Source organism: Rhinoraja longicauda, chromosome 25 (genome assembly GCF_053455715.1).
Source record: "Rhinoraja longicauda isolate Sanriku21f chromosome 25, sRhiLon1.1, whole genome shotgun sequence".
Taxonomy (NCBI): Eukaryota; Metazoa; Chordata; class Chondrichthyes; order Rajiformes; family Arhynchobatidae; genus Rhinoraja; species Rhinoraja longicauda.
In genome coordinates this window covers 22,304,168-22,327,846 of record NC_135977.1, presented here as the reverse complement: position 1 = coordinate 22,327,846, position 23,679 = coordinate 22,304,168, and the positions used below count along the sequence as shown (strand labels likewise).

The 23,679-nt window shown below is 42.6% G+C and overlaps 1 protein-coding gene across 2 annotated transcripts in view; it reads right to left on the bottom strand.

Annotated features, from left to right (window-relative positions):
* setd1ba (SET domain containing 1B, histone lysine methyltransferase a) overlaps nucleotides 1-23,679 on the bottom strand; it is an 89,131-nt gene that overhangs the window by 31,666 nt on the left and 33,786 nt on the right. For both annotated transcript variants that reach the window (XM_078421663.1, XM_078421664.1), the window contains one exon: nucleotides 16,054-16,863. In XM_078421663.1, the coding sequence (XP_078277789.1) occupies nucleotides 16,054-16,863 (810 nt within the window). The remainder of the gene's footprint in view (nucleotides 1-16,053; nucleotides 16,864-23,679) is intronic.

The window sequence follows — 23,679 nt, the reverse complement described above, 5'->3', positions numbered from 1 at the left end:
CTCCATAATAATGCCCGTTTCTGACTAACACTGTTTATGTACAGAATGTTTTAGTTTGAACAGGATTCCAGAATTTTCCATATGCAAATGAAGCTTACAATTCTAAAGAAATATCATTTTTGATAAGAATGGGTAAAAGGAACAAAATTATCAGGCAAAATAAGAGAAAAATGTGCTGGAATAACTCAACGGTCAGGCAGCAATGGTTCAAAGTGTAGGAAGAAACTGCAGATGCTTTTTTACACTGAGGATAGACACAAAATGCTGGAGTAACTCAGCAGGACAAGCAGCATCTCTGGTGAGAAGGAATGAGTGAAGTTTTAGGTCACGACCAAAAGCTAAATGATTGCCGAGCCTGCGCTTGGTCTCGCCGATATACAGGAGTTGACACCTGGAACAGTACACTACAGTAGATGAGGTTGGAGGAGATGCAAGTGAATCTCTGCCTGACTGGCAAGCAAATACCACCAGTGGGTGGCACAGTGGTGCAGAAGATAGTTTGGTTTAGTTGAGGGAGATACAGCATGAAAACAGGCCCTTCTTCCCATTGAATCCATGCTGACCTTTGGTCACCCGTTCACAGTAGCTCAGACCATGGTTCAATGGTTCTTTATTGTCACGTATGTACTGCAGAGTGAAATTCTTTTTTGCATAGCGCCGACATGCACAGTCATCATATTTAGGCAAGATTTACAAAGAGCAAAAGTTCAAATGTATGCTCGATATACTGGAACGTAGACGCTTGATGTACTTGATCCAGGTAAACCCTAGGCTGCTACAGGGCCTCCTCCCTCGCCCTCCACGGGTCTGGCCTGCAAACCGACATACCTTTTCTCTCTCGACTGCCTTTGTGTCCCAGGGGCGTCTCCCGCGGCTGACCTCGAAGGCCCCGCAGGCAATACCCCAGTCCCTCTCCTACCAGCCCACTCCCTACATCGGTCGTTGCCAGTGTTTCCCTCCTCCTTAACTCTCTGTTGTTCAGGGCCGGGCTCAGCGGTTTCCAAGCTTCCCCCGCAGGCAGCGGCTCTTCTTCGTGGCGGCCAACCAGACCTCCCGCTCCACGTGGTCGCAGGTGACCCGTTGGGTCCGTCCTCGTTCTCGGCAGCTTGCCGCAAACATCCCAGAGGACACTGAGCCCATCTTCTCTGGAGAACATGGGCAGGTGACATTTCGGGTTGGGACCCTTCTTCAGACCAAAACCAAACAGGTCCCAACCCAAAACATCACCTATCTATGTCCTCTACAGATGCTGCTTGACCCATTGAGTTACTCCAGCATTTTGTGACCTTTTTTGTAAATCAGTGTCTCCTTGCATCTAACTTTGTCAAGTAGAGTCTTTTAATGAGACTTTCTGCAATTCACATAATAGATAGATGATATTCTCATAGAGGAAGGCACCAGGGTGCCTTTCATTAACCTACAAATTGTTGCCAGGTGAGTTTCCTAGCTACCAGCGTGTTCTTACTAAGTCTTCCTCTTATGTCCATTTAAACTCTGACAATCTCTGAGCAGACCTTACCCTTCTTGGACTGTGTTAGAGATGGAGAGTTTGAAAGTTGTGTGACATTGGGATGAACTAGAGGCAGGTTTTCCACTGGCGGGTGCAAACAGAGAGGTCCAAGATAATGAATCTGGCTGCACTCAAGGATATAATATTACTGGAGTATGATATTGAAACCTTCTTGGCTGAAACCTTCACTACCTCAATTCTTATAAGAAAATAACTGCAGATGCTGGTACAAATCGAAGGTATTTATTTCACAAAATGCTGGAGTAACTCAGCAGGTCAGGCAGCATTTCAGGAGAGAAGGAATGGGTGACGTTTCGGGTCGAGACCCTTCTTCAGATTACCTCAATTCTGTTCTTTCTTTGTGTGCCCTTCCATTTATTCTAGTAATGGACTTGTCCCTGTTTTTCAAACTTCCTTCCTAAAATCTTCCATTTTTCCACATCTTGGTCAACTTCAAATGCATTCTCAAAACCTTTTATGTCTTCAAAATGCTCCAGGTGAAACTAGAACAAGGGAATTACTCAATGCAATAAGACTCTGGTTTATCTAGCTCACCGTCATGTCATTAAGAATGCCGCAAATCCATAATTTCTCTGCAATTCCTTGTTTTGCAATTCAATGAATCCCTGTCGTTAACAAATAGCACGTTTTTAAATTCAATTTTCAGATTTCTCTGTTGTTTGATATTCAGCTAAGCATTGGCGAGATAAAGGTGAAATCATTCAAGTTTACAGGTGAAATCCAAATTTAATGAACCTTCTTTTCTACATTGATGTAGATGACGTATTGATAAATTGTAAACATTAGTTCTGCTTTTATTTGGTTACAAAATAGTCAGCGGCATTATGCTGTATGAACCCCACATAATGCAAAAACAATTTCCTCAGTCGGGTTTTGTTTCTGAACAAGCACTCACCATGTGAGTGTACACCATCAGCAATAAATTGTCCAGTTTTCAATCAATTATGTTGTTAATATATCAATGAATTTAAAGCCACTGAACAGGTTGTACTGCATAGTGTATAATCTATTTCTGCTCTATAAAAGGTGCTGTGATAAATAATGGAATTATTTATCAATTGCCAGAATAAAATAAAATGGATCAACTGTTTAAGATGTGGCTGTTTATAAAAGCACACCACATGATCTTCATTTTAGTATCTTGCTTCTTTTCCAAATATTAGCATTTGCTATGTTTATTTTGTTCATATTTAATATCGACGAAACATATTAAAAATGAGCATCACACCCATTATATTAATCTCATTAAGACATTAGGCATTTGCAGTTCTTTCCTACACATTAGGCATTTTACTCCACTGGCAGATTTTCTCTGTATAAATAAACGTATGTTAATATGTTGACTTGAGAGTGGTGCTATAAATTAACACATATGTTTATGGGGCGAGAGAGGGGAGAGGGGAATAATGAAACTGATTTAACTGTACAAAAAGTAAAAAATAAAAATAAAATTGTATTTTGTCACAATAAATGTTAAAAATGCTCTATATCTTCATGGATGGTGCTTGATCTGCTGAGTATTTCCAGCACTTTATGTTCACATTACACTTATAATAACAGCCACATAATATAGGGCCAATCTGACAAGCTGAGCTAAAAGCAGTGTACATTTATTATACTTTAACACAAGTGTTTGGCTAGACTGCAAACGTCTAACAGTCAAGAAAAGAAGGATTTTTGTCCATTTTATGTCTTCTAAATCAGAACTCCCTTGAAGAAACAGGAAAGTAGGGTTAATCAAGTAGTTTTTTTTCAGGGAGATAGAAGCAGAGTGATGCTACAGGGTCTTTCGACTGCCTTTACTATGTGATCCAATGGAACTGTTCTGAAACAGACGATTATGGCAGATTCCACCGTCAACAATAAACACAAATGCCACGGGTTTTAAAAATGCTGCCAAGCTGAAGAACAGACTCACTAATGTCCTCCTTAAAGAGTGTTAACTTATATGTATCTTCCCACATCTTGTAACCAGTAGGTACCCAACATAAAAAGTAATAGCTACTATTTCCTGCAGATAACTGTATATGTAAGTGTTTCAAATGGTGGTTAATTTAAGTTGGAAGTACCTTTTACAGAAAGAGCTAAGCAATACAAAACAACAAAATAGAAGCCAGGTGGTAATCTGGTAACATGAACCGTTTTGCTAGCAATTTGACTGGCTTTTCCTTGGCTGTTATAATTGTCATTTCTCAGTCACACACTAGGTGGAGTGCTACATACACATCAGTTGAAAAAAGACAAAGTGCTGGAGTAACTCAGCAGGTCAGGCAGCCTCTCTTGAGGGATAGGTGATATTTCGGGTCAGAACCCTTCTTCATAATGTTAAAAATTCTGAAGAAGGGTTCCGATCCGAAACATCACCTGTTCCTTTGCTCCAGAGATGCTGCCTGACCCGTTGAGTTACTCCAGCATTTTTAGTCTATCTTGTGATTTGACTGTAATTGACTATCTTGTAATTTAATAATATATTCCACATCATCCAGCTACTGGCTGCAATGTAAAAAACACCTTCTTTTTTATAGCACTCAAAATACTAAATCATTCCATAATGCTTCATGCATGCGTTATTTTAGATTTAGATTTAGATTCTACAGCGTGGAAACAGGCCCTTTCGGTCCACCAAGTCCGCGCCGCCCAGTGATCCCCGCACATTAACACTATCCTACACACACCAGGGATAATTTTTACATTTACCCAGTCAATTAACCTACAAACCTGCACGTCTTTGGAGAGTGGGAGGAAACCGAAGATCTCGGAGAAAACCCACGCAGGTCATGGGGAGAACGTACAAACTCCATACAGACGGCGCCCGTAGTCAGGATCGAACCTGAGTCTCCGGCGCTGCATTCGCTGTAAGGCAGCAACTCTACCGCTGCGCCACCGTCTCGCCCACAACATTGGACAACATGTATCTAACAACATTGTTATCTAACAACATTGGACACTGTACAGTATAAGGAAAGGTGACCAAAAACTTAGATAAAGGAGTGGATTTCAAGGAGCATTTTGAATCATGTTTAAGGAAAGCTTGAGCCAGACAACAATGAACATTGGGATCAAATGTTCATGTTTCCACAAAATCAGGATCAAACCTGGGTCTCTGGCACTGTGAGACAGCACCTCTATCAACGGTGCCACTGTGCTGCATCCTGCGAATATATTGAGAAAGGAGAAAGATTCCTAAATACAAAAGTCTTCTAGGGACGTGGGGAGAAAGAGGTGAGATTCTTGGAGGAGGTAAAATTTGGGCAGAATTTCCATTTCCCTATCTCATAAGCCCATCATTGCAGCAAAACCATTTGGGATTCACAATCTGCCTAAATCAAAAAAATGCTTATCTTTGATCATAACATTGTTCAAAACTTGATAAGACTGATAAAGCTTCCCCCCCTCTGAAAAGCAGGTGCCAAAGGATAACACTTGTTCAGAGATGTAATTTCTACAAGAAAATTTGTTGAATGATCCACATCTGAAGTACAGTGGCATAGCGGTAGAGTTGCTGCCTTACAGCGCCAGAGACTCGGGTTCAATTCAGTGCTGTCTGTAAGGAGTTTGTACATTCTCCGGGTGCTCCGGTTTCCTACCACACTCCAAAGATGTACAGGTTTGTAGGTTAATTGGCTTTAGTAAAATTGTAAATAGTCCCTAGTGTGTATAGGATAGTGCTAGTGTGCAGGGATCACAGGTCGGCGCAGACTCTGTAAGCCAAAGGACCTGTTTCCGTGGTGTATCTCTAAACTAAATTAACCTAAATCTAATCTGATATGCAACACATCACGACAGAAATTAAAGTAATACCAAATCAAAATGGAACTAGATATAACTCAGATGTAACCCAGTCAGCCTCTCTGCTCAATCTGTCAGTGATAATGCTGCCATTCTATTGTTTGAAGTACAATATAGCTGAGCGTAATAGTGAATGGAACACCAGCTGTTTGCTACACTGCCAACAATGTGTGTTTCCCTGGTAATAAAACGCCTACGCATTAACCGCTTAATAGACCCAACCAATGATTATAAATGATGAAATGCTTCCCCCCATTGGAAACTAGGTAGAAGTTCCAGGTTGGAAAGGTCTTGAGTATCAATGAAATATTATCCTATTGAACTGACATTACCCAATGTGGGGTTGTTCAATTAATGCAATAATTTGTAAACAGACATATGCAAAAATAGAAATATGTACAGCCAAATAAACCAGGATTTCAGAAACTTTTATTTTAAATTACAATTGCCTTTGCAGATGGTTTAGAATGCTGCATTTATCATTCATTGCAAATAGCTCAGCAGGAGACAAGCACACTTTCACTTTTTGTCTAACCACAAAACAATTTAAAGCATTGAAATAACTTCCTCTACTAATTAGTAATTGACCATTGTAAATTTGATCCATTACTTTCCTCCTCAAATGCTTGTCCTGCAGGTTCTGAAACAATAGCCAGATTATATTAAATACACACAAGCTTTTCGTCAGATAATTGGGGCATTTTCAAAAAGACAATCTTCATTTTGTTATTTACTCAGGGCCAAAACTTGAAATCTGTGTATAATTGATCAAATAATTATCTCAATATAGGTATCAGTTGTGCATGTTCTTGCAAATAAATTCTTATCAATCCTCAATCTTAGAATCAGATTGCACAACAAACCATTCAACCCATCAAGCCTGCTCCCCTCGAATGCCTCCAAGCCTAGTGCCCAGACCCATACTGCCCGTTTCTATCTCCTTCCCAAAATCCATAAATAGGACTGCCCTAGCTGACCCATGGTTTCCACCTGCTCCTGCCTCACAGAACTCGTCTCCAAATACCTCGATTATACCCCCCCCCCCCACCCACCCCGTCCAGACCTTTCTGACTTCCATCTGAGACACCTCACCTGCTCTTCAACACTTCAAAAACTGGAAGTCAGTCTGAAGAAGGGTCCCAACCCCAAATATCATTTATCCGTTCTCCAGATATACTGCCTGACCCACTGAGTTACATCAGCACCTTATGTCTCTGCTTGTGTGGCCTCTCTGAAAGACTCATCATAAGTAATTCCCTTTCAATTATGTATTAATTTCTATTTTGGATACTGTTGACTCCATTCCATATTCTTTCAACCAATCCATTGTCTCTTCAGACTACTGGGAACCATTTTAAGCTTTTTCAAAGTATAAACAGTTCACAGGGTCCAATTTGAAACATCACTTCTCCATTCCCTCCCGAAATGCTGCCTGACCCGTTGAGTTACTCCAGCACTTTGTGTTAAGTTTACCGGTTCGTTTATCTGTTGGACTAAGACATTCTTTATCTTGGTCACTAATTCACCTTTGTCTCACAGCTCTAAACTTCTTTCTGGGTGTCACCCATTTTATCTTTGAATATTCCTCATTCCGCCATCTGTCTTTGCCCTCAAATAGCTGTGCTTGCCCCATCCAGGGTACCAAGATAATAATGTGGATAGGCATAGCTTGTATTACTCAAAGAAAAGATGATCAATGCTGATGTAATATGTGCATTGGGCGGCACGGTGGCGTAGCAGTAGAATTGCTGTCTTACAGTGCCAGAGACCCAGGATCGATCCTGACTATGGGTGATGTCTGTATTAAGTTTGTACGTTCTCCCTGTAACCACGTGGATTTTCCCCAGGTTTCCTCCCATATTCTAAAGATGTACATGTTTAATTTGGCTTCAGAAAAAATTGTAAATTGTCCCTGGTGTGTAGGATAGAGCTAGTGGACAGGGATCGCTAGCCGGCGTGGCCTCGGAGGGTTGAAGTGCCTGTTTCTGCGCCGTATCACTAAACTAAGCTAAATTCTAAAGACCAGTTAATTGTGGTAACACAACACTGAAGGACAAAGCAAAGATAATCCACAAAACAAATCTGCCTAGAAATTCACCCCAGTTGGCAGCACTAAGCTGCGTAGAATGCACTGCCACTGCTGCTACAAGCTATGCCACAATAGAATACAAATTACAACTTAGAGGAATGAACATTTCCTCTGCGATTCCTACTGCTCTATGACTATGCTTTAACCCAGACACAAACAGTTCCACAGTTCACCACCTTCCCTCGCCAACAATGGGACTACCAGGCACTGCCCTGCCTGAGATCATTTGTTGCTGGCCCTGATTGGCCCTGGTCTTTTCTCGCCTCCTGCTCTTCACCCCTCCCCCCTCCCCACCCCCTACTTTCAGTCTGAAGAAGGGTCTCAACCCGAAATGTCACGTATCTTTTCCTCCAGAGATACTGCCTGACCCGTTGAGTTACTCCATCTTTGAATTCTCCAATTTTAAGTAATATCGCCCCTGTGCGCACATAATCCTCCAACCATTTCCCACCATCTATTCCCCCTGCTCATTTCCCTCCTTTGTACAATAATCTCCTATCCCAAAGTCTTATATTTGCCTTATATCCCACCTCCTTCCCCTCCCCGGTCCCCTTCCACTCATATCCCTCCCTCCGGTTTTATATTTATATTTATTTCCTTATCAGAAACCCTTCTGTCTCCTTTTCCACCTCTTGCTTTTGCCACTTACTCTACCCTTCTTGCAAATCACACCCTTCACCAGTATCTTGCCGAGAACTTGCCAGGCTTTGCCTCACCCCACCTCTTTTTTCCAGCTTTCTCTCCTTGCCTGAAGAATGGTCCCAACCCAAAATGCCATGTCCATTCCCTTCATAGCAAGGAACTGCAAATGCTGGTTTAAACCGATGAAAGACATAAAATGCTGGAGTAACTCAGCAGGACAGGCAGCATCTCTGGAGAGTAGGAATGGATGACTTTTCGGGTTGAGACCATTCTTCGGACTGCCCTTGATAGATGTTGTCTGACCTGCTGAGTTCTTCTAGCACTTTGAATTATAGTCAAGATCGATTTTAACCCTACCCTCATGATGGCAAAGTATACCAGTTGGAATAAGACCAAGCATGCACATGGGACTACCACCACTGTCAGGTCACATATCATCCTAATTGGAAATATATTGTTGTTTCATTCTGTAAAAGCCCCTTCATTGGCCCTTCTAAATAGCAGCAACACTGCGCCAAATGCAGCAATTTAAGACGGCAGCTCGCAACCACTTTCTCCAGAGCACCTGCAGAAGGTTACCAGCAATAGTATCCATAAAGAATTAATTTAGTTTTTGTTTTTGAAATACAGCGTGGAAACAAGCCGAGTCCACACCGACCATCGATCACCCGTTCACACTAGTTCTATGTTATCCCACTTTCTCATCCACTCCTGTGGCAATTTTCAGAGGCCAATTAACGTATAAACCCGCACGTCTTTGGGGTGTAGGAAGAAACAGTAGCATCCGGACGGAGGAAAGCCACGCGGTCACAGGGAGAACATGCAAACACCTTGCAGGCAGCACTCAAGGTCAGGATCGAATGGGGCTCTGACGCCGTGAAGCAGTGATTCTACCAGCTGATGGTTGGCATGAACTTGGTGGGCTGAAGGACCATTCTCCATGCTGTATCTATCAATTAATGAGAATACATGGAACCCTGTGCTGTAGTTTCTAATGATTGTCTCCTCAATGTTTTAGTTTAGTTTAGAGATACAGCACGGAAACATACCCTTTAGCCCATCGAGTCCATATCAACCGGTGATCCACACACTCTAACACTATCCTACACATACTAGGGACAATTTATAATTTTACCAAAGCCAATTAAACTACAAACCTGGAGGTCTTTGGAGTGTGGGAGGAAACTGGGACACCCGGAGAAATCCCACGCAGGTCACAGGGAGCATGTACAAACTCCGTATAGACAGCACCTGTAGTAAGGATCTAACCCGGGTCTATGGCGCTGGAAGGCAGCAACTCTACTGGTGCGCCACCTTTCTGCCCCTGTATTTGTTATATTCATGGCCTCAACACTCCTCATTGAGCCATTGCTGGCTGAATGCAGTGATAAATTGCTGGATAGTTTGGGCATGTGGAATGCAATGTCGTTGGACCCGATGACCCCCAGCAGCTCAAGGATGCCCAAATTTTAGATTTGCCGAATTTATGCTATTTAGACAATAGACAATAGACAATAGACAATAGGTGCAGGAGTAGGCCATTCAGCCCTTCGAGCCAGCACCGCCATTCAATGCGATCATGGCTGATCACTCTCAATCAGTACTCCGTTTATGCCTTCTCCCCATACCCCCTCACTCCGCTATCCTTAAGAGCTCTATCCAGCTCTCTCTTGAAAGCATCCAACGAACTGGCCTCCACTGCCTTCTGAGGCAGAGAATTCCACACCTTCACCACACTCTGACTGAAAAAGTTCTTCCTCATCTCCGTTCTAAATGGCCTACCCCTTATTCTTAAACTGTGGCCCCTTGTTCTGGACTCCCCCAACATTGGGAACATGTTTCCTGCCTCTAATGTGTCCAATCCCCTAATTATCTTATATGTTTCAATAAGATCCCCCCTCATCCTTCTAAATTCCAGTGTATACAAGCCCAATCGCTCTAGCCTTTCAACATACGACAGTCCCGCCATTCCGGGAATTAACCTAGTGAACCTACGCTGCACGCCCTCCATAGCAAGAATATCCTTCCTCAAATTTGGAGACCAAAACTGCACACAGTACTCCAGGTGCGGTCTCACCAGGGCCTGGTACAACTGTAGAAGGACCTCTTTGCTCCTATACTCAACTCCTCTTGTTACGAAGGCCAACATTCCATTGGCTTTCTTCACTGCCTGCTGTACCTGCATGCTTCCTTTCATTGACTGATGCACTAGGACACCCAGATCTCGTTGAACTCCCCCTCCTCCTAACTTGACACCATTCAGATAATAATCTGCCTTTCTATTCTTACTTCCAAAGTGAATAACCTCACACTTATCTACATTAAACTGCATCTGCCATGTATCCCGCCCACTCACACAACCTGTCCAAGTCACCCTGCAGCCTTATTGCATCTTCCTCACAATTCACACTACCCCCCAGCTTAGTATCATCTGCAAATTTGCTAATGGTACTTTTAATCCCTTCGTCTAAGTCATTAATGTATATTGTAAATAGCTGGGGTCCCAGCACCGAACCTTGCGGTACCCCACTGGTCACTGCCTGCCATTCCGAAAGGGCCCCATTTATCCCCACTCTTTGCTTTCTGTCTGTCAACCAATTTTCTATCCATGTCAGTACCCTACCCCCAATACCATGTGCCCTAATTTTGCCCACTAATCTCCTATGTGGGACCTTGTCGAAGGCTTTCTGAAAGTCGAGGTACACCACATCCACTGACTCTCCCCTGTCAATTTTCCTAGTTACATCCTCAAAAAATTCCAGTAGATTTGTCAAGCATGATTTCCCCTTCGTAAATCCATGCTGACTCGGAATGATCCCGTTACTGCTATCCAAATGCTCAGCAATTTCGTCTTTTATAATTGACTCCAGCATCTTCCCCACCACTGATGTCAGACTAACTGGTCTATAATTACCCGTTTTCTCTCTCCCTCCTTTCTTAAAAAGTGGGATAACATTTGCTATCCTCCAATCCACAGGAACTGATCCTGAATCTATAGAACATTGAAAAATGATCTCCAATGCTTCCACTATTTCTAGAGCCACCTCCTTAAGTACCCTGGGATGCAGACCATCAGGCCCTGGGGATTTATCAGCCTTCAGTCCCATCAGTCTACCCAAAACCATTTCCTGCCTAATGTGGATTTCCTTCAGTTCCTCCATCACCCTAGGTTCTCCGGCCCCTAGAACATTTGGGAGATTGTGTGTATCTTCCTCAGTGAAGACAGATCCAAAGTAACGGTTTAACTCGTCTGCCATTTCTTTGTTCCCCATAATAAATTCCCCTGTTTCTGTCTTCAAGGGACCCACATTTGCCTTGACTATTTTTTTCCTCTTCACGTACCTAAAAAAACTTTTGCTATCCTCCTTTATATTATTGGCTAGTTTACCCTCGTACCTCATCTTTTCTCCCCGTATTGCCTTTTTAGTTAACTTTTGTTGCTCTTTAAAAGAGTCCCAATCCTCTGTCTTCCCACTCTTCTTTGTTATGTTATACTTCCTCTCCTTAATTTTTATGCTGTCCCTGACTTCCCTTGTCAGCCACAGGTGTCTCTTACTCCCCTTAGAGTCTTTCCACCTCTTTGGAATAAATTGATCCTGCAACCTCTGCATTATTCCCAGGGTTATCATGTATGTGAAAGTATGACTTTGCATCTGCAAGAATCATATGGTGGAATAATTCTGCAGGTCCAGCAAATTACTATTACTTTCCCAATATTTAAATATTGCAATGGATGCAGTTGATGGAACTAGCAAGATTAACAAAGATTCAGAGTCGTACAGCACAGAAACAGACCCTTCAGCTCAACTTCGCTTGGCCAACCAAGATACCCCATCTACACTCATCCCACATGCCCATGTTTGGCCCATATCTATTAAAACCTTTCCTTTTCATGTCCCTGTCCAAATGTCTTTTAAATGTTGTTATCGTACCTGTCCCAACCACCCCCTCTGGCTGCTCATTCCATATACCCACCACAGTCTGTGTGGAAAAGGTTGCCCGTCAGATTCCTGTTAAATCTTTCCCCTCTCACCTTAAACCCATGTCCTCTGGTTCTTGGATTTCCCTCCTCTGTTTAAAGGACTATGCACCTACTTTATCTATTCCACACTGGTGACAAGATAAAGAATTTGTATATCAAAGATTGCAGTCTATTACTTAGTCGACTATCAGTATCCTTTTCATGCCATGTCATCATAATCATACTTTATTAGCCAAGTATGTTTTGCAATATACGAGGAATTTCATTTGCCATACAGTCATACCAAGAAAAAGCAACAGAACACACGCAACAGAAATACGTTTAAACATGAACATCCACCACAGTAACTCCTCCTCATTCCTCACTGTGATGGAAGGCGAAAAAAAGTTCAATCTCTCCCTTCTTTGTCCTCCCGCAGTTGGGGGCCTCTAACCTTCTGTTGACGGGACGATCTTACTCCCGTAGCCGGTGGCAGGCCTTCATCATCGGAGCGATCAAGCTCCTGCATCCGGGGGGGGGGGAGGGATCTCAGGTCCCCCGCGCCGAGTGATCGGACCCGGGTCAGGGCTTGTCGAACTTCGTGCGGCTTTTGGAGCTTCCCGACGTCAGTCTCAACCCGTGACTGTGTGCTCCTTGATGTTAAAGTCTGCAGGCCGCGGTTGGAATATCGATCCAGGCAAGGAATCGCACGCTCTGATGGTAAGTCCACGCCCCGCGGTGGCTCAAAGTCAGTCCCGAGCAAGGCCTCCAGCTCCATGATGTTAGGCCGCAGAGCGATCGGAGATACAATCCGGGAAAAAAAATCGCATCTCCGGCAAGGTAAGAGATTGAAAAAAAGTTTCCTCCCCCCTCCCCCCTCCACCACCCCCCACATAAAACAAACCAGAGAACATTAACACAGACTTTTAAAACATACTAAAAATAACAAAAAAAGACAAAAAGGACAGACAGACTGTAGACGAGGCTGCCATCGAAGCGCCTCCCGGTGGTATATGTTGTTAAGCCTATTACAGGGCACTTTATCAAAAGTCTTCTGGAAGTTCATGTACACCACATTGTAAGTGATGCATTACTCGTCAGCTCTGCTACCTCATTAAAATTTCTATTGAATTGGTTGCACACGAGTGCCCTTAATTAATCGACTATCCTTCAGTGACCATTAATCCCCAACCTGGAACAATCTCCTAGTATCCAAACAGCATGAAAAGTTACTGCCAGTGCCAACAAGATTTCCTCTGCACTTGTCCCTAAATCATAGTGCCCTCTATTTCATCCTGTTCACTTACAAATGAGGCGAGGCATTCCTAAAACTAGTGGTGAGAGTGTGTGTCTGTGTCTGTGTCTGCATGTGTGTCTGTGTCTGCCTCTGTCTGTGTGTGTGTCTGCATGTGTGTCTGTGTCTGCCTGCTTGTGCACACACACATATACAAGGGATATAAAGAAAGGGATTAAAAGGAACATGTTGATCGACTATCTGAGGTAATGGTAGAAAGTTCATGTGAAGATTAAATGTGAAATATACCATTTATAGACGAGTTAACTTCATGGGGTATTTGAAGTAAAGGGATTCACTAACATAGGTAGAGAGAAACAAATTTTAGAGGAATCTAGAAACTGAAGGATATTGAGTTCCTCCCACCATGGTTCAGTGTATATTCTCTCAGAGCTTTTACTTACTTATTGGATCTTACTCCAGAGTATCAACCACCTCTGTTAGATTTTTCCTCTTTCCCCGGGTTCAGCGCTGCACTTGCTCAAAATGGCAGCGGCATCTTCTTTTATGCTGCAGTGCTTCTACCTGCCCTCGCGCCGCACCCACGGACTCTCCAGTGGGGCAGCTCAGACTTTCACCGCTATCCTAGTTCTCAGACTGAAAAAAATCTACCTGCTGAGCAGTACCGTGCTCATAACTGTGACCCCAGTGAGGTTAGTGGGAAGAGCCAGTTGCAGGAATAACAGCAAGGAGACCTTTCCATTTGATTTAATTCAATTCATCAAATTATATCCCTTCTTTTAGGCAATCCCTCAAATGACTTGCTTCCATGTCAGTTCTAAGGAGTGGCAGATGCCTGTGTATGAACATTTAAAAGACATTTGAACAGGTCCCTGGATAGGAAAGGCTCAGAGGGATATGGGCCCCAACACGAGCAAGTGAGACTGGTGCAGATGGAGCATCTTGGTCGACATGGGCAAGTTGGGCCGAAAGGCCTGTTTCCATGCTGTTTGACCCTTTGACGCTGTAACTCTTCATTGTGGAGTCGCTCTTGCACATATGTTTAAAGTGTGCATGAGTTTCTGAAGTTTTTAAAAAATAATTCCATGAGTTTTACCCTCAAACCTGACTCCAATCCACTGGTTTTGGGAGTTGAGATCCAGCTCAGTGGACTGCAGATAGACACAAAATGCTGGAGTAACTCAGCAGGTCAGACAGCATCTCTGGAGAAAAGGAATAGGTGATGTTTTGGGTCGAGACCCTTCTGCTTGGTGCAAGCTGCAGCTTGGTTCACTAAACGTCATCCTCATCTGGGTTTCTTTGGTTGATAAATACTTCACACAGTAGCTCAACTATTAACATGTGTTTCATAATATTAGCACACTGGCTGTCAAACAAAACACCTGGAAATCATCAGATTCAAGTAATAAAAATGTTGTTAAATAAAACCTGTAAAGAATTAGTTCTTACCCACCGCCTCAATGTTGAGAAACAACGGTCATATTCACAAATAATACAACAATCCTAAAATCGGACAGCTCTCTAATGAAACATACAATCCTGCCCGGAAATCTGCTCCTATTATAGCCATCCTTTGGTGTTGTTTTCCTCTTTCAATTGGCCAGTTCTATTAACGGTGCAAGGAAATTATACTGTGGAGTAATTTCTGAGCTCAAAAGTACTGCAGCAATAGAGAACACAATTGCAAACCGAATGATCATAGTCAACAATAGGAAATAATATTGCCATCATAAAATCCCATACGTAGAATAAATCAATTATTAGGTAATTATAACAACACCAAACAGAATGTCTAGTCCCCGATATATTTACTGATTGAAATAAGCAAGTATTACTTTGACATTTTCAACAGCAACATCTGTCCATTTTAAGAACGGTTTATTTGACAATTGCATGTCAAGATTGCAGTTTTTTAGAGATAAAACTGTGGCCAGAATTTCCACATTAACTACATCCGCTGAAGATGACCAAGGGAGGAATCCTATGATAAAATTCATTGGTTCATAAGTTGTAGGAGCAGAATTAGGCCATTCGGCCCATCAAGTCTACTCCACCATTCAATCATGGCTGATCTATCTTTCCCTTTCAACCCTATTCTCCTGCCTTATCCCAATAACCCCATGACACCTGTACTAATCAAGAATCTATCAATCTTCACCTTTAAAATATCCACTGATGATTTCCACAGTCTTCTGTGGCAATGAAATCCATAGATTCACCACCCTCTCAACTAAAGACATTTCTCCTCATCTTCTTTCTAAAGGTACGTCCTTTTATTCTGAGGCTATGCCCTCTGGTCCTAGATTCTCCCACTAGTAGGAAACATCCTCTCCACATCCAGTCTATTCAGGCCTTTCACTATTCAGTAAATTTCAATGAGGTCCCACCTCATCCTTCTAAACTCTAGCTAGTAGAGGCCCAGTGTCGTCAATCGCTCATCATATGTTAACCCAGTCATCCATGGGATCATTGTTGTAAACCTCCTCTGGACCCTCTCCAATGTCAGCACATTCTTCCTCAGATACAGGGCCCAAAACTGCACAAAATACTCCAAATGTGGTCACAATACTCCAAATACAGCCTTATGAAGCCTCAGGATTACATCACTGTATTGTGTATTCTCTGAAGAAATTCACCAAACAATTTACAAGTATCAAAGCATCAGCAAAGAAGGGGGCCATTGATAGACCAAATAGTGAAATATATTGCAAGAAATATTAAGATCAGCATTGGCACAAATACAGCAAGTTATAGTACTAAAAGGCATAAGTAAACAAGTGTCTTACCTTTGCTTTGCGTTCTTTCCTCTCCCACCATTCATCAAAAGTCCTAAATGCCACCATCTCGACCATTTTGCGATTCAAGTCTCGCTTCATTATACTCTTAAGTTCCTTCATGACCACCAGCAAGACTCCATCAATGGTGGCTTTGTGAGGGTCCTCTTTCTTGAGCTCATACCCAGGTGGTGGAACAGTGGGATCGAACTTTGGCAAAGGAGTCCATGGCTGGCTGTGAGCAAGAGTTGAATTCACCAGATATGGGCGGTAGGGCTGCATATTTCCAAACTGGACGTTTATTCCACCAGCAATGAAAGGTGGGTATGGAGATGGCCCTTGGGCTTGCATCAAACGGCTCAGCATCTGAGTCTGCATCTGAAAGGACATCTGCACGCTCCCCCACTGGTTGCCTATGCAGTTCATCAGGTCCAAGGACAACATGGGGTACATGTTGGGAGGGAAAGGATGATGGTGCGGGAGCATGGGAGGGGGTGGGGGTGGTGGTGGAGGAGGCGGGGGAGGCGGGGGTGGGGGAGGAGGAGGCACCCCAGGGGGACACAGGTCCGGCCGGGCAGGAAGCGGAGGGGGTGGAACCGAAACGGCAGGATGCGTCGGGGGAGGAGGGGGAGGGGGAGGGAGAGGTGGCGGCAATGGAAATGCTGTTTGCGGAGGCAGTGGATGGAATCCTGGTGGCGGTACAGGTATGGCAGAAGCCGAGGAGCTGACCACTATAGTTTCCGTGCACTCCGCACTGGTTATTGGACTCGTGTTTGTTTCATCGTCTGATATCTCCATATCTTCTCCCGACGACTGCTGGGCCTGACAAAACAAGAGAGAAATAAAAATAAACTCAAACAGTCTCCTTTCAGAAAAAATATTTACCAAGGAAAATGTTTGTAAAATATCTGACTTTTTAAATCATTGAGCACAAATAGCAATTGGATTTTAAAAAAATTAAAAGATTTTAAATATAAATGAAAACAGCTACTTTGCTATCATAGTTTAACTAATCAATTCCTGCAAATTTATAATCCATATTTACAAATGTTTTAATCTTCATTTTACTCCATGGCCATTGCCGTGTTTGGATTTTCAGATATTTAGAACAGATTGCTTAATAAAGTGTTATCCTTCCTTTTGGAAACTTCTAGGAACTTGGCAAGGTCCACAATGACAAAACCTGCCAAGAAAAAGCTGCATCAGTGTTAAAGTGAACCACAAAATAAACAACAAACTCAAGGCAGAAAGAAGCACAAAGTCAAACTTTTATATCTTCTCACAATCTTGGCTTTCACAACAGGCCTGATGAAAATAAGGAAAGAGCAACTTTTACTAAAGTAGGAAAGAGGGGTAGAGGGGAGGGGGTGGGGGAGAGGGGAGGGGGGAGTGGGGAGGAGCAGGAGGGAGTGGGGGATGAGAGGGTGCAGCACCAATGCAGGAGAGGCATCCCTGGGGGGGGAGAGGGGGGAAGAGGGAGGGAGGGGGGAAGAGGAAGGGAGGGGGGAAGAGGAAGGGAGGGGGGAAGAGGGAGGGAGGGGGGAAAGGGGGGGAATGGGGAGAGGGGGAGGAAAGGGTGCAGCACCAATGCAGGAGTGATTTGGGCCTAATGGATTCACTTGGTCTAGTTTGTATTTAAAATATTTGGAGGAGCGATAAATAAAATGGCAGGACAGTCTGGGATAAATGTTATATCGTATGTTACAAGTACAATCCCATCTTATTTTACAAGTATTATTTTAAATAAATAGTTTTAAAGAATTGCAACAACAAAGGCAGCTATGTTGCATTGCAAGTCAACATGGGAGAACATCTTTGTGGCATCTCAAGTTACAAAACATGAATATTAATTTTCCCCACTTGCTCTTCTGCACAGCATTTGTTTAATAAAGTCCGAGGCCTTTAACAATATAAGTAAGCTTGTGTTTGTATTCCCAGTAGGATTAACATTATTTTTAACCTCACGTTGCGAAGTTTCAGCAAGGCTCCTGATAACAATGCAACACCATCAATCCTATCTTTGATCATGTTTACGAAATATATATGTACACTCAAATATCCTCTGCCTTATATGTCACTAACAATAACCATGTGCAAATTCTACAAAATACCATTTCTCTGAGTCACACAACCACTATAATTTAAGATCATCTTTCCAATTCCATTCCCTCAATGCTTTGTGCGTTTTGTTTTGGACTCATCACTGGAATACCACCTGCTGGCCAAGCTGTTGCCTCATCTCGGCATGGTTTGGAGCCAGCAAAGTCTTCAAGTTTCCTTACTAAGAAAACACTAAATGCAGCACCATCACCCTATCACATGTAGGCAAAACATTTCTCCTAATTGTGTGAAGGGATTGGCAGTTCTCAAATGAACTACAATTAATAAGAAATTATGCAATTTGAATGTAGTAGAGGTATAAGTTTCACTGCAGACAGCAGTGTCTGGCACTAGACCGATTGCAACTAATTCCAAGATAATCTGCAAATGTACTACAGCTGACATGTCCAATGACATAGTATATGAAAATAACTGCAGATGCTGGTACAAATCGAAAGTATTTATTCACAAAATGCTGGAATAACTCAGCAGGTCAGGCAGCATCTCGGGAGAGAAGGAATGGGTGACGTTTCGGGTCGAGACCCTTCTTCAGACTGACATCCAATGACAGATCATTTTTTCAGCGACAGGCAGACAAATGTTTTAACTTGAAGTCTCTCTGTAATCAGAACCGGTGTCCTATCCATCAAATCCAAACCTGCTGCTCATTTTTACCACAGTTCAAACTGCAAAAGGATGAACTAGCGATCATGCGCCAGCAATGCGTGAATCTCAGCAATAAGCTAAGCAAAGATTGTCAGTAACCCTTGGATCATCTACCTGCTATTCCAATACGGAAACTCTCCTGGTTACGGAAGACTTGACTTACAGAAATACGACTTCACGTAAATTCTCCCATAAACTTTTAAAGCATTTTTCAAGTCAAGAATGTTTGTTGCAGAAATGCAACCATCTTCATGAGCTACTGGAATAAGGGTAGCAAGTAGTTAATTTCAAAGGGCAACCAGTCTTCAAAATAAAACTGTTTCCATTTAATCTGCCTTCGGTAATCAAACAGATACATTGTTTTTAAGAAAAGAATCACAACAGGACGCCACTCAAAGAGTTTTGCTTTGGAAAGTGACAAGGCAAAACTCTTCTATTGACACTTGCAAAACAGTTTATCAAATGCAACATCTGTTGATACTTTAAGGCCATTTAATGCATGGGAAAAGGGGATAAATATATATTCATGTTAATTGCCCCTCATTGAATTTATTAATTTCTGACTTAACAAAGAGGAAAAAAATCAGTTTACAGTGAGTTCTCAGGAACCTCTTAGATAACGTCTGTATATAATGTGTGCAAGATTTGAACGTTGTAAATTACACATACTGTCCTATCAGAACAGATCCTTGCATCAAAGTATCTTAAAAATAGTGGAATATTTATGAATTGAAAAGTTTCCTATCTATACTAAATGTTACAATTTTAACAACACTTTCTCATGAAATGAGTAGGCATTTAATCACCTCTTCTAACATACAAGTGGCTTCACTACAGTTGTTTAAAGCTTGTTACGTTGTTTATATTGTCACTAAATCTTAAACAAAAACTATAAAGTATACTTAGCAGTTTTATAACTGCACAATATGTTCCACACAGCTGCGAAGAACATTGCATTTTGCGTGTGTTTTAAGTACTTCAGTGGCTCGTTAAAATAATCCAATGACCAGCAGATGCATGAATCTGGGAAAGGAAAATCAACTGTAGCTCCCACTCTATGCAATAATACCTGCTTTATAAATGCATTGTGAATAGCAGGTAAGGACTTGGATATGTGTTGTGTCCGAAACTGAATTGTCTGCCAATATTCGCATCTGGGACCTGCACATTAATTACAGTTACTCAAGCAAAATACTGAGAAAAACTGCAGAAATGGGTGGATTGGTTTCTTTGGAATGTCGGAGGTTGAAGGAAAACTTGATTGAAGTATATACGAGGCAAAGTTAGGGTAGACAGTCAGAACCATTTGCTCCAGGGTGGGAATATCCAACACTAGAGGGCTACAAGGTGAGAGGGGGAAATTTTAATGGAGATGTGCGGGGGAAGTTTTTAAAACATTTACAGAGAGTAATGGGGCCTGGAACACTTTGTCAGGGTTGGTGGTGGAGGCAGATACAAGAGTGGCATTTAAGAGGTTTTTACATAGGAACATGCAAGTGGAGCAAATAGAGGGATATGGATCGTGTACAAGCAGATGAGGGTCAGTTTAATTTGGCGTTATGTTCGGCACAGACATTGTGGGCTTTAGGGCCCATTCCTCTGCTGCACTGTTCAATGTTCTAACGCTGGAAGAACAGTAGCTGAACAAGCAGCAAGTATCTTCACTTAGGCAGGGATAGCTCGATATGCAATGCGTAATATAACGTACTATAAGCTTCAATGGCAATTATTTTTGCAATTGATTCCCTTCACAATGTTTAATTGACCTCTTATGCAAGGAAAATGTAGTTCTTTTGCAAACTCAGCATATTAATTTCCACCTACATTGAAAGCAGATGGACAAGTGACTTCCAATAAAAGATTTGCACATTAAAGAACAATTGGGAGTGAACTGCCATTAATGTTAGAAAAACTGCAGAGCACTTTCCCACTGAGTACAAAAGCACAAAGCAATTTTTTTTGTAAAGATTTATAATCAGAGCTTCAGCAATAACAGCACAACTGCTGGTTTGCTTCATTGATGTCACAATCGAGCAGGCACAAAGAACCTGACTGAAGGAATGTTCAGTACAGGCGTTTGGGTAGAGGTGCACTATAGCACATCAAGGCAATAATATTCACATACCTGTATTACAATAATGGAAAAGCTCTAGCAAAAGACTGAGGCCATTCTGCCCATTGTGTCCACACCGACCCTCTCCCAAACGACTCATTAGTTCCAGCCACCAGTCTCTTTTTAATAACATTGCAATTGTTTTTAACATTTTAATGAAGTATTGAATAGAACACAGCCCATAATGGAGGCTAACACCCAACAAGCAGAGGATGACCTAGATATTAGCACTGAATCACCAACTAAGGAGGAAATTGGTATAGCCTTTAAGTCCCTTAAAAGTGGAAAAGCCCCTAGCCAAGACAACCTCAATGCAGAACTGTTTAAGGCGGACCCAGAACTTGCAGCCGAAGTATTTGTACCGCTTTTCACAGCTATTTGGGAAAGAAAGGAGATACCTGACGACTGGTCAGAAGGAGTCATCATTAGGATTCCAAAGAAAGGTAACTTAAGAGAGTGTAACAATTGGAGAGGGATCACTCTTCTACCAATTCCAAGCAAGATTCTGGCAAAAATTATAATACAACGTACCTCAGAAGCAGTAGAGGAAAGAGCAGGCAGGAAACAGCTCAGGAAAGAGCAGGCAGGATTTCGTGATGGGAGGGGATGCATTAACCAGATATTTGCCCTGTGAAACATTATAGAACAGTGCACAGAGTGGCAGAGACAGATATACATCAACTTTTGAGAAAGCATTTGACAGCATCCACCGGGACAGTCTCTGGGGCATATTACGAATGTATGGGATCCCACAGCACATAGTCGAAGTAATTAAGAGCTTCTACGCCAACTTCTCTCACAGAGTAGGGAATAGTAACCACACATTTCAGGTGAAGACAGGAGTTTAACAAGGGTGTGTGATGTCAGCGCTACTCTTCAATATTGCTATTGACTGGGTGATGCGTCAGACAACCGAAGATCAAGCAAGAGGCATACGATGGATCCTCTTCTCAACATTGGAAGATCTTGATTTTGCTGATGACATAGCTCTGGTTTCCCACACTCACAAACACATGCAGGAAAAAACATCCCGTCTTAGTGACTTTGCACAACAAATTGGCTTGAAGATAAACCAGAAAAATCTGAATTAATCACACTAAACATCCAAAACCCCTTACCAATCCAAGTGAATGGCAACGACCTTCCCAGAACTGAGGAGTTTATTTATCTTGGTAGTAAAGTCAGATACGATGGCGGAGCACAAAATGACATTAAGAACCGGCTAAGCAAGGCTAGGAATGTTTTCAGAATGCTGAACAATGTATGGAGGTCCCAGCAATACAGCACCAAGACCAGGCTGAAGATATACGGGAGCTGTGTCCTCTCCACCCTCTTATATGGCTCGGGATGCTGGAGAATGACAGCGAGTGACATCAACCAGCTGTCAGTCGTCCATACTAAGAACCTGAGAAGAATCCTTAGAATATTTTGGCCAAACACCATATCCAACCAAGATCTCCTTGCTCAATGCCGGCAAGAGAGTATGGATACCACCACCATGAGAAAGCGCTGGAACTGGATTGGCCATAAACTGAGAAGAGAACCAGACAGCATCCCAAGAATAGCCCTGCACTGGACACCAGAAGGGAAAAGGAAAAGAGGGAGACCCAAAACCACTTGGCGTCGAACTGTAGAGGAGGAAATGAAAACTATGGAATTGACCTGGGGTAGAGTCCAGAAACTAGCCCAGAACAGACAGGAGTGGAGGCCCTTCATGGTTGCCCTACATGCCAGGAGGGATAATGGGCAGTAAGTAAGTCACCCTAACCCTTTGTTATCTGTGACTTTGCCAACTTCTTGTCATGCTATCAATTGCCTTTTTATGCCATGTGATGATGCCTATTATGTGGCACCTTATCAAAAACCTTCTAAAAGTCCATATACATCATATCAAATGAATTACTCACTTCCAAGTCTGTCCATTACTTCACCAAAAAAAAGTCGATTATGTCAATGGTTTTGAGAAGAGATGGTTGTAATGCCCCCCTAACAATCATGGCAGTGACAGATGCCCTTTGATTAGCAGAGTCCGCCTGACAGAATTGCCAAGACTGAAGCTCAAGCCAGGTAATAAATTGAAAATTAGTTTAAAGCCCTTTAACTCATTCTTCAATGTTTGTTTTATATAATTGTGGTGTTAGCGACCAAGTTTCTAGTGCGTTATGGTCTGTGGGAGTTAATCTGTCAGTAGCTGAGGTGGAGGTGGTACAACGCAGGATATGTGAATGAACAACACAAGACCTATGCTCGAGAGAAGAACTTTACTCAATAAATCTTTTGATCAGAATGTGCAATCTGCTATCAGATGAGGAGAGAAACATAGATACATTCAAGAGGAATCTAGATATTGAAAACAAGTTTTTTAATTCACTAAATTAATTTCCACATACCTCGACTCCATCCTATCCCCCTGGTCCAATCCCTCCCTACCCATGTCCAAGACATCTTTGTCTCTTCAATGACTACCGTTTTCCAGTCCCCCATTCCCTCATCTTTCCTACGGATGTTCAGTCACTCTACACCTCCATTCCCCACCAGGAAGGTCTTAAAGCCCTCCGTTTCTTCCTTGTCTGCAGAAACAGCCATTTTCCATCTACTAACACTCCCCTCCGCCTAGCAGAGCTGATCCTCACCCTTAACTTCTCCTTCGACTCCTCCCACTTCTTCCAAATCCAAGGCGTAGCTATGGGCACTCGCATGGGCCCCAGCTATGCCTGCCTCTTTGTATGGTAATTTGAATAATCACTGTTCCAGGCGAA